This window comes from Benincasa hispida, chromosome 9 (assembly GCF_009727055.1).
Source record: "Benincasa hispida cultivar B227 chromosome 9, ASM972705v1, whole genome shotgun sequence".
Lineage (NCBI taxonomy): Eukaryota > Viridiplantae > Streptophyta > Magnoliopsida > Cucurbitales > Cucurbitaceae > Benincasa > Benincasa hispida.
Window position 1 is genome coordinate 40,291,595 of NC_052357.1, and position 12,854 is coordinate 40,304,448.

General features: G+C 36.6%; 1 protein-coding gene across 1 annotated transcript in view; it reads left to right on the forward strand.

Moving 5' to 3' along the window:
* Positions 1–1,190: 1,190 nt before the first annotated feature.
* LOC120084719 overlaps positions 1,191–12,854 on the forward strand; it is a 31,612-nt gene continuing 19,948 nt past the window's right edge. The window contains exon 1 of the mRNA XM_039040532.1: positions 1,191–1,266. Within this exon, the coding sequence (XP_038896460.1) occupies positions 1,191–1,266 (76 nt within the window). The remainder of the gene's footprint in view (positions 1,267–12,854) is intronic.

Consider the following 12,854-nt stretch of genomic DNA (forward strand, 5'->3'; position numbering starts at 1 on the left):
TGCGATGGAGAGTTTCTCCATATGTGGTCGTCTATGTGGTGGTCCGGTTTTCGCATTTGCGTCCATTTCCTGTTTTAGCTACAAAAATAGAAATTGAACGCATAATAACACATAATAATGAATTACCTGAGATTCAACATGTTGATTGATGCAAGCTCACTTTCTCGTGAATTCCTAGCACAATTGCCACATATTCTGCTTAACAACCTTCATAATTCTAAGTAAAAGGCCTAAGAAGACATGCATTTCTGCATGTCATCACCCCTATAGTTACATTTATCTCCTTAAGTAACACTAATCCCTCTAATGAGCAATAAATCATAGTCCAACTATGATCAAACTCTTCTCAGGCCAGGAAAGGCTGTGGTGCCACATTGTTCAAACCCTAGATCAGCCCTTAAGGAAGTAATTTATCTTACCCGATGTTGGGGAATGAGTGAATCCCTTCTTGTGTAGCTGTGTTTCCTTTGATTTTGACAGCCCTTCTCTTAGATTTCCCCTGCAACAGCCCTTGCTCAAAAACTACGCTCAATTTTTGAGATTTTGGCTCATAAATCACCTAATTTGCACAAGTAGTTTAGGAGAACTTCTCATTTGAACTTGGTGCTATAGTTTGTCCTCAATGCCCGGACAGCACCTGCACCTTCTGCCTTCTTGATCAATGCATGGTCTTGCTATCAACGCATGCTCTTTATGATCAATGCAAAGCTTCTTCTGAATATGCCCTTAAACACTATTCCTAATGTCATTTGAAAGGAAATGTGTTGTGAATTGAATGGAAACGTTGTTGAGGTATTTATAGGCCCTTAGAATGCTCCACCGCATGACACCTCCTACTAAAGAACTTTTGAAATGTCTTCACCTTGATTTGCCACCACTTACTTCCATGCCACTTCCTACTTGCATGAAGTTTGCGTTGTCCTCCTCATGCACAAGTCCTCTTTGCATGCTTTAATATTCATTCACCTAAATGGTTAAAGTGATAACCTAAATGGTCTGTAGTAGAGTTATTCATAGAAGGTGTGACAATTGAGCAAGGTTGAGTAATCTTAAGATTCTGAGCTCTTGCGGTGGTGTTTAAAGACCAAATTTTAAGGTAATTAAGTTAAGGCATTTCTAAATATATTTATAGAAGGAAGTGTCTCGAGATAAGGTTTGGAATTATGTGTAACCTGAACTTTAAAATAAATATGGAGATTAGGGTTCAAAAGGAAGCCAAAGGAAACCATGGAACTTGGAAAGAGAGAGAGGTTCCTGCCAGTCAAGGTGAGTGGTATTCTTTTAAGGTCTTAAGCATATCTTTTATGATTTATGTTTATGTTGTGGATGAATAGCCAAAACGAGAATGAGAATATGTGACCAGGATGGTCAGGGGGTTAATAGACCTAGTTTCTGAGCCCAAAGCAGGATCTCATGGGATGGTCAAGGTGCTATGAGGCCTAGTTCCTGAGCCTGTAAGAGGAACCTCGTATAGGATGGTCAGAGGGCCGACGGGCCTAGCTTCTGAGCCCATAAGCGGGAATCTATGTGCATATAGGGAACATAGGAGATTAAATGATTATGATAAGTATTAATTTTGACTATCTACCATGTCTGTAGGTAGGGTTGAGAATGGACTCAATCGAGACTGAGGTTTGGATGTTAACCTCATAAATATGATATGCTTTTATTGCAATAAGTTGAAAGAGACTTGTTATGTTATTACCACTCATTGAGCTTCTTGAAGCTCATACTTTTCTTTTGTGTTTTTCTTCCCAGGTAGTGAAAGATGAGAAGTTTTAGGGTGCTGCTAAGATCACGGTCTGCCACGCCACAACCACACTTCTGGATTTAAGTTGTGTTGTAAACATTTGTAGTTAAGTTCGAAGTTGTTGTTGAGGTTGATGCCCTAAATCTCGTAGGGTCTTGTAGTTTGTAAACATATGTATGAACAAACATTTGTGATGTAATAATATGAGATATTTTCTTGACTAATGTCTATGAAATATGAGATATTTTAGTTGCATTAACCACAAACCAATAAAATAAGTTCTCTAGTTATCGTTGTAACTTAATCATGTATGTGGAGACATACAAATGAATCATGCCTTAAGTGATAACCTAAATGGTTTATAGTATATGGATAAATAAGGGAAACCTTATCCTGGTGACACTACGGATACGACCTGTTTTGTAGATGTTACAAGTGTTGTAAAGTGCTACAGATGGTCTGATCCTGATCATTCATGTGGAGACATACGAGCGGGGTATCCTATACAAAGGAGTTTGTATAAGACTGGACCACGAAATATTTAGTCTTGTTATATAACGTCATTCATGACAGAGATTTCATTTCACTAGGATGACCATAGGTAACATGACCTTAATCCTGAGTGAGTTGGGTACTCTTGCCTATGAGGGCAGTCCTTTGATTTGCATGGGTGCGAGTGACCAGATTGCTGACTTAAACCTACCACTTTAGGGATTTGTCTGATTAGGGAGCTGGGAACTTAGCTACACAAGAAGGATTCACTCCTTCCCCAAAGCAGGGGTAAGTAGATAGATTGTTCTCTTAAGGGCTGATTTCGGGGCTTGAACAATGTGGCGCCACACACTTTCTCATGGCCTGAGAAGTGTTCACTCATAGTAGGACTATGATGCATTGTTCATTAGAGGAATTAGTGGTACTTAAGAAGTTAGATGTAACTATAGGGGCAAAATGGTAAATTGGCCTAGTTGTACTAAGGAGCAATCTGTGAAGGGTTATCGTATTGTTGGTTGGTTATATCCAATGGACACAGAAATATATATGTAGTGCGAAGAGTGCAGCTGGCAGTCTTTAGGTAAGTGCCCGATAGTTAATGGATGGTGGATATCGTAATTAAAAAGTTTAGTTAGTTATTCACGTACCGTTGGAGCTTCAAGCTACAAGTCCATAAGGTCCCTTTGGTAGTTCAATGGATTCAAGTTGAGAATCAGTTTTTGGGTTAGTTTGAAGTGTTCAAATTCACAAGAGAGAATTTGATTATATATGATATAATTAAATTGCTTCAATTATATGTGATATAATTGATTTGATGTATTAGATACATTAATTGGAGGAATCGATATAAATATGATTTATGTTAAATAAAGGAGAAAAAAACTATGGTTTAAATACTATATATGATATGATATTAAAACTATAGGTTATAAATAGAATATGATAAGTTAGTTATTATATTTATTTAAAATAAAAATAATTATGAAATAATTGTTTTAGTTGGTTATTTCTTTTCTCCATTAACTGTGCAAGTGGGAGGTTAATTTCAGTTTTTAATAACTGAAGAATAAAATGTAAAGAGTTTTCATTTTTTGAATAATCGCTGCATTATCGCATTACTAATTGATCGAGCGAAAGAAAGCTATGCAATAGCCCTTTCGAGAGACTAAATGATCGAGTGAGAGATTGCTAGACGATTGCTCACGAGAGCGAGAGATTGCTAAACGATCGAGTACCCACTGTCTATACGATAGACTAAACTTTTCTCCCACTTACTCGATTGTGTAGCTCGATCGTACACATCCTCCTTCCCTCTACCAAATTCACATAGAGCCCACACCTCCTAGATTCTTACTCCAAGAATAGAATACCAAGGTAACCAAATGGTATTATCGAGGGTTGTCGTTCGAGGATCAGACTGTTTGTGATTACACTGGGTGTTCGTCGCATTTGTGATCGTTGAGACTTTGCTGGGACACCTGACCAGTGTAGCTCGAGGGAATATTTGAAGAAGAGTTGTTCAAAGGTATCTCTCTTGATTCCATTTGTATTTAATGAAGAAATGATGTTGTAATTTTCTTTAAGATGCATAATTGTTCTTGTATATTTGTGAATGCATTTATTCTTTCATAATGGGCTTGGAAATATCTTGCTTCCGCTCATTGGTTCTCTTCTATAAGAGATCCCACTGTTGTATAAACGTTATACTATTTGTAATAAAATAAAGTTTAACCAACCAGTTGTTGTTTATTTCCTTGGCTTAAAGTTTAGTAAGCGGAAAAGGTCAGATGGGCAATAGGTATCACAAAAGGATGGTATATGTCGTCCTCACGCCTCCTTTTAGGTTCAAGAGGTGAGCTCGAGAGGAGGTGTGACAGATGGTCATCTTGGTGAAATGTAAGTCTCTATTGTGAACGACATTATATAATGAGACTAGTCATTTCGTGGTTCGGTCTTATACAAACTCCTATGTATAAAATATCGCCCTACTCACATGTCTCCACATGAATGATCAGGATTAGATCATTTATAGCACTTTACAACAATTGTAACATCTACAAAGCAGGCCATACTCGTAGTGTCACCAAGATAATGTATCTAGCTTTATTCATCTATTACAGACCATTTAGGTTATCACTTTAACCTGATCCACCCGTATGTCTCCACATACATGTTTAAGCTACAAGATAACCTTGGATGTTAGTTTATTGATTTTTGGTTAATGCAACTCAAATTGAAATAAAATTAAGATGTTTGTACAATACAATTACAAACTATAGGACCCTACGAGATTTAGGGCACCAACCCCAACACTTCCAACACCTATAAGCCTCTATCATGTTAGAAATTGAAGGGATTGAAACATTCATCAGAGAAGCCCTAAGTGATAGGCACTCTGACAGAAAACTGCCACATTTTATCAAACTTCCAGAACACCTCATCTTTGGCCACAAGTTGTCCTAAAGGAATCTTGAGGATATCATGTACATCTTGAGGAAGAAACACCTCCCTGATAAGAGCTTTATTCCAAAGACCTTCAATATTAATCAGAAAAGCCACCAAAATGTCTTTTGCCCAAATCTGTGCCCAACTTGGTCTTAAATTTCCATCCATTGGAATCTAAGGATCTTTATCAATAGAGATGCTCCTCCAATTCCCCACCTTCCATTTGATGCCTTGAGAAAACAACTCTCTACCCTACTAGAGTTAGTAAAAATAACTCGTGGGGTTAGAAGTCCATAGAACCCCAACTCAATTACATTACGAAATCCCTGGTTTGATAGGAGATAGAGGTTAAATCGGGAACTTTTATAGGGTCCCCAATCCGGGATAGGGCGAGGACTGTCTCTTATACACATCTAGATGTGTATTATATATATATATGTATGTATGTATGTATGTATGTATGTATGTATGTATATGTATATGTATATTATTTTAAACACAAATAATTGTTTATTTGTAGGAAAATGAAAAAAGCACAACCACTCAATCCAAGCCCAAACCCAATTCGAAAACCCTAATATTTTCTCTTCCAACTTCCATATTAGATTATCATCTCATCTCTTTCATTCTCGAGTTCTACCCACGGTTGTATTCCCATTTAAGCCTCTTCTTCTCAAATCTCCTCCACATTTCTTTAAACTCAACAATCACGAGACCGCCTAAGAGCACCAAAATATGTTATTTCCCTCTACTTAATTCGGAGCCATTCATTCATTTAATGTGTTTAATTGATTATTTACAGATCATGAGTGTTTAAAAGATAGAACAAAGCGTTGGAGTAAAACGGTTCTAAAACAGACCAATTTGAAGCTCAATTGCATCAAAAGAGAAAGAAGACATCAAAATTATGAGAATGCTTCTGAGGGAGCATCGGGCAGAAGTGCAACAACACCGTGCTCGACGTATTTTCCTGATAGCTCATAATTTTGGAATGTGAGGAAGCATTGCAACGCTACAAACTTTAATGGAACAAACGCGTACGTTGAAGCGTCGCTATATTGCGCTTCAACAAAGGGGGTGGGTTCCCAGGCCCCTGACGTAAGTATTTATGCATGTGATGTATGTTATATTTAAATTTAAACACGTATGTACATATTGTATGCCATGTAGATTTAAAATCCCACCATAAGAAGCATGTAACACGTATTGTATATATGTTATAAAGAGTTATAATATATAGTATGCATGTTTAGGGTTTTTAAAGTTTAATATAAGTGTCATATTAAAGTTTGAATGTCTTTTATGTATGTTATGGATGCAAAATATGTCTAATATTTTATAAGTTCTTATAAAATTGGATTAGACATTAAAATCCATAACAAAGATAAGTTGCATGCTCACGTAGGTCAACTACTTATTTTAATAGTTAAAATAGGTCGTTATCTTATAAAATACGGTTACAAACTCAGCCGATATATACTCCTATCTAAGGATGGGGGTACTTAATTTGACAGTCTACGGAACACCCTCTACCTGGGGATTATGGCCGAATGATTGAGCATTGTTAACCGGTTTAATCAGCATACGTGAGCGGTGTGAGGTAATAAGATTAGTTTATCACCTAGACATCATAGGTTAAATCCAATTATAAACATTATACTTGGATAAACCACATAGACTTAGATTGTTTAATTAATAGGAATAAACCTAACTAAAAGTATATCCAAACAAGTAGAACACTTCAGTGGGAGATTAATAACATATATAATATATTGTTAGAATACTTTAATGGGAGACTAATAACATATACGATATGTTATTCTTAGCTCTCACGTTCCTAAAAGCTCACATCGTGAGATTCATGCTTCGTTTCGTGTCACCCTAGAAGTGACCTCCATTTGGAAAGTGTTTGCATGGGTCAATATCAAAGGTGAATAGGGGAAGTTGTTCAAGGTAAATTCAAATATATATGATATATTGATCTTAGCTCTCATGTCCCTAAAAGAGTTCACACCGTGAGATTCATGCTTGAATTTGTGTTGCCTTAGGAGTGACCTCCATTTGGAAAATGTCTGCATGGGTCAAGATCAAGGTGAATTAGGGAAGTAGTTCATAGTAAGTGGGAGAAGGATAGTGTCAACGTGTCTTGTGGTCTCTTCCATTAGTTTGGACCATGAGATTCCTATATTGCGTCTGCTTGTTGACTTTAGGTAACCTTTGCTAGTCATTTAACGATGGCTATCCCCTCGGAGGGTTGTAACATGGGATTCGAAACAACTCAAACTCCAAAAATGGCTAGAATTTCTTAGGTCCATTCCTAACCTTGACTCTCCAGTTCGGTATCATCGTTGGGGCCGACATCTGAAGTCTGAAATTTGAGGGTTACACTTACAAAATTACTAAGTTTTTGTAAGTTCTGACAAAAAATGGTAACAAAATAACTATAGGAATAAGAGTTATTCTAGAGATAGTATTAGTCAAGAATGTCTTGCTTTAGTGAAGGAGTATTTGACTGTCCCTCGGTAGCACTTATTCTGACTCACATAGTATCATTGTAAATAACTAATGAAATTCGAGTACATTATTACTTTATGTTAAAATGAAATTGGATTTAATTGTAATTTACTAATTAGAATTTGTTTAAATTTTCAGTATATTGAATTCTTCAAGATTACACACTTCCAATTTAGTTAATAGTTTTAATCATTCACCATGCAAATTAAACATACTAGCAAATGATGATTCAAAATTTGTTTTAACAGAGGAAAATCCTCTATCTCCCAACTCGTATACAAATCAAAAGGTTTTGAACAATATAGATGAGAAAACGAAAGTAGCACAACAAAGTAAATATAATTTGCTTGTCATTAAGACATGCTTAGCGGAAAATGATAAAAATAGCTAGATAGTAGATTCAGGTGTTGCTAATTATATCTGTATTTTCACTCAGAAAACTAGTTCCTGGAAATAACTTATAGAAGGTGAAGCAACCTTTAAGGTAGGAATCGTGGAGGTTGTTTCAGCTAAAGAAGTGTGAGATATGAAGTTATTTGTAGGAGATAGATACATTTTTCTTAAAAATGCTTATTACATTCCTTTTATGAAAAGGAATTTAATATCTGTCTCGTGTTTACTATAACAAAATTACAAAGTTTCTTTTGAAAATAATGAAATGTCCATTACTTCGAAAGATACAAGAGTTTTTCTGTAAAACTAGAAAATAACTTGTACATGTTAAAACCAACTGAGGTAAAAGTCATCTTGAACATAGAGATGTTTAAAACAATTGAAACTCAAAATAAGAAAAGAAAATTTTCTCCAAACGCCTTTCTTTGGCACTTGAGACTTGGTCACATAAATCTCAACAGGATTGAGAGATTAGTTAAGAACGGTCATCTAAATCAGTTAGAAGATAGTTCATTACCTCTATGTGAATCATGTCTTGAGGGAGAAATGACTAAGAGATCTTTTTCTGGAAAAGATCTTAGAGCCAAAGAATCCTTAAAGCTAGTACGTTCAGACCTTTGTGGTCCGATGAATGTTAGAGCAAGAGAAGGATATGAATATTTCATTAGTTTTATCGATGATTATTCAAGGTATGACTATATTTACCTAATGCATCATAAGTCCGAAACACTTGAAAAGTTCAAGGAATATAAGGCAGAGGTTGAGAACCAATTAGGTAACAAGATTAAAACACTTCGATCAGATCGGAGTGGTGAGTACGTGGACTTAAAATTTTAGGACTATTTGATAGAATACGAAATTCAGTCTCAACACACAACACCTAGCACACTTAAAAAAATGGTGTTGTAGAAAGGAGAAATAGAACCATGTTGGACATGGTTTGTTCTATGATGAGTTATGTTCAATTGCCAAGTTCTTTTTGGGGTGACGCAGTAGAAACTGCGGTATATATATTGAACATGGTTCCCTCGAAAAGTGTTAAAAAACACATTACTTGTTATGAAGAGGACGTAAAAGTAGTTTACTTCACTTCAGGATCTGGGGATGCCCAACACATGTGTTGGTGCAGAATCCAAAGAAATTGGAACGTCGTTCAAAAGTATGCCTATTTGTAGGCTATCCTAAAGAGACAAAAGGTGGTTTCTTTTATGATCCTCAAGAAGATAAAATATTTATATCAACAAATGCAACATTCCTAGAGGAAGACCACATGAAAAATCATCAACCTCACAGTAGGTTAGTATTAAGTGAGATGACTAGAGAAACTATAGATAAATCAATAAGAATTGTTGATCAAGCAGGTCCATCAAAAAACGTTGATGAAATTGGTACTTCATGATAACTGGCAGAAATGCCAGTTATTATAAGCATTTTATTTAGAATTATGAGGGCTAACAAGTAGAAAATACGGTGATAATACTTAGAATTTGTGAAAAATTGAGTTTTGCGTCGATTAGCACCTAAATCCTCACTGACCCCAATATTATGCGTTACTTTGTGTCAAAGTGTCTATTTTTGTAGCTATCGCAGGAATCAAACGCATGCGTTGGAAATAAGTAATCGCAATCAAACGCATACGCTGAAGCCAAGCGACCGCAAAGACAAACACATGCGTTGAAAGCTGTTATCACATAGACGAATGCTTACGGTGATCGCATGTGTCCATCGCATGAAAGTTGCGGTGATCGAATACATCCATCGCATGGAAGTTGCGGTGATCAAGCGAAATACGGTAATCACTTGGAGATTGCAGCCACAGAGTGATGACCATAATAGAAGGGCGATCGTAAGATGGGTAGAATGCATTGATACTTCAGTTGAATCAGGCTCGGACGCATACGATGGGAGTATCAACAAGATAAGATGATGTGACATTGCCCATACCGCGACAAAGGCAGTAGTGAGACATAACACAATCATGATAGTTGTCGGCATTTAAACTCTATAAATAGCCCTTTGGACCTTCATTTCAAGACATCAGAACTTCTGCCTCAAGGCAGAGGTTTGTGATCACAGATGAGAGCATAAGCGAGATTTTTAGTGAGAATTCTTCATCTCCACAAACCAGACCGAGTGACGACCGGAGCTTTCACCGGAGATAGAGCTCGAGAGAGACATCTCCACCATTCATCCATGGCACCACCAGCATCCTTGACGCAGAGTCTTTCATTTCTTCTCTAACCTCTGTATTGTGTTACATTTTAGCTTAAGATATTAAGACATTTTGTAATCAATGCATATCTTGCTTCTTTCGATGCCATCTTCTTCATCATCTTTATCTTTATCATCATTTATCTTTATCGTTTATTTATCAAAGGCGATCACATACTTAATCATGTAGCCTAGAGATAGGAAGCATGTAGCAACCCACCGAGAGGTGTGCATTGTGCGAGTATAGTGAGTTAATCCTCTTTGCTTGGTGATAGGCTGTAGCAACGCTTGTCTATGGGTTGTTGCAATGCTTGTCTATAAGTTAATTAGTCGTGTCCAACTGCCTGAGAAGGTAAGAGATGGAACATACTAAAGCAAAGTATGCATTGTTTCTAGAGATAAGCACAATCTTATGCTCGACGCAACCATGCACTATAGAGATATAGTCATGCGGCTGACCACCGAGAGGTGTGCAATGCGTTAGTGTGACAAGCTGGGATTACTCGAGCGATTTAAGGTAATAAACATTATTATGCGTTAATAGTTGTTGTGTATCTACCAATTCTCACCGCAAGTCTTACATTGCTCAATCTGTTTAGTTAGGAGTAGGAGTAGTGTGTAATCCATTAAACTTCTTCTTTTTATATTTTATTCATCGCCTCAAACGCATTGCTTCACAGGCATTATTGAGTGACAAGTCCTTGTGTTCAACCTCGGATTACCCGAGAAACTTGCGTTCTCGTTATACTTAACGCGAACGTAAGAAAACTTGTGATAGGAACGTGTGGTCATTGCATACTAGATTAACATATATTTTCCATTCCAACGCATGACCTCCGACGCATGGGTATAAACGCATAGCTTAAGCCATGTACAACGCATGATTGCGTGCATAACCCCATCATTTTTCCTTCCAACACTTCACGTCATTCTCAAGAGTTGAGAGTGCCTCGACGTAATGGGAGGGTTGTTCATCAGCTTGACTGTTACATGGGTTTAACAGAAACCTAAGTCATCATGCTAGATGATGGCTTAGAGAATCTATTAACATTCAAACAAGCAATGGAAAATGTGGATAAAGACTAGTGGATTAAAGCCATGGACCTTGAAATGGAGTCAATGTACTTTAATTCAGTCTGAGATCTTGTAGATAAACCAGAAGGGGAAAATCCATCGATTTCAAGTGGATCTACAAGAGAAAACGAGACCAAGCTGGTAAGGTACAGTCCTACAAAGCTAGACTTGTGGCAAAAGGGTTTATCCAAAGAGAGGAGGTAGACTATGAAGAAACCTTCTATCTGGTTGTCATGATCTACTCTTATCCATTGCTGCATTTTATGATTATGAAATCTGGCAAATAGATGTCAAGATTGTAGAATTGTATCAACAGCAGCGGAAGCACAATGATCATCTAAGCACTCAAATTCACTAATTTTTGCATAATATAAAGCATGCTTTTGCAGAAAAAAATGAGTTTCAAGACATACCTCTTGTAGAACTTCTTCAAAGTTCCTTCATCAGCTGTTATCTTCTCCAAATCTTGTTGTAGACCACCTCAAGATCTTCCCCACTATTCTCTTGGTGCTCTAGATTGAGTTGTGGGACTCAAAACAAGCTTGAATCAAGTGTAGAAGGAGAAAAACTCACTGTAGCAACCTTGTTGAAGAACCCTTTCTTCAACCCGAATTTTCTCTAAAATTCTCTATAGATTGCATGCCCAATTTTCACTCCAATCTCTTCATTATATTGCAGATCAACGTGCAAAGAAAAGAGTTCATGAGTTGCAGCTCATGCTTGGAGAAGACAAGGCAAAGATATTGCCATTTGAGTGAGCTACTTGGTGATGGATAATGGAAAAACCTCTTTTTCCATTTAAGTGTTTTGTTTTCTTTTTCTTTTTCAATTTTATCTCAAAAACTCAAAATTTGATTTTATTAAACCTATTTTGATTTTAAAATGAAAAATTTAATTAATTTCATAAATTAATTATTAAATAAAATTAATTAATTTAATATCAAATATTAAATTAAATTTTAACACATATCCATCTTTATATATTTAAATCATATTTAAATATATAAATTCTCCTATTCCGTTTAATTATAAAATTAAACATATAATAATATCTTAATTCTAATTTGAACGTTTCAAATTAACTTATCACCTAATATAGAGCTAGTCCGTTACGAGCTAGTAGGGACCTCGCGGACCTACAGATCATGGGCTTCAACGATCCGAGATTAATTGGTTAAACTCATTAGACCAAATTAATCCTCATTCATTAACTAATGGGTCATTCCACTAAAGCCCATAGTTGTACTCCCTCACTGTAGATATATTATGTCCACACGATTTAACCATAATCAGCAAGTCGACCCTTCACAGGTTGTTCGTAATAACGGCTGGATCAAATATCTGTTTTACCCTCGAGATTACGTTTTATTCCTCAAGTCCTCACTGATCCTCTAATGAACAATTGGTTGATGATCCAATCATCAAACCAAACTCTCTCAGCCTAGTGAGAGGGTGGGACCCTTATTCAAGACCTGAATTTAGTACTTGAAAGAACAACATTTCTCCTATTCCCTAAATCGGATAGGTGTGAACTCCGTCTTGCACCCTATGTCCTCAGCTATCTATCCAGTCTTACCCCTGAAGTGGGAGTCTTATTGAGCCGGCACTGTTGATCCAACCCTCAACTATGCAAATCTAAGGGCAATCCCGAATAAATAGGAGTTCATAATTAGCTCAGGATTAAGATCGAGTTACCTAGGTCATCTAGGTGAAATAGTCAGTCTTAAATAGTAAACAGCGTTATAAAGTAAGAGTAACTTATTTCTTGGTCCTGATCTTATGCAAACTCATTGCATAGGACGCCCTACTCCTCATGTCATAACAGGATCACATCGTATGTAGCATTTTACAATTCTTTGTAACAACTATAGAGTAGGCCGCATCCAATGTTGTTACCACAATAAGGTATCCAACCTCATTCATGTACCATAGATCACTTTGACTATTTACTCGAATCCAATCCGATCTTATGTCT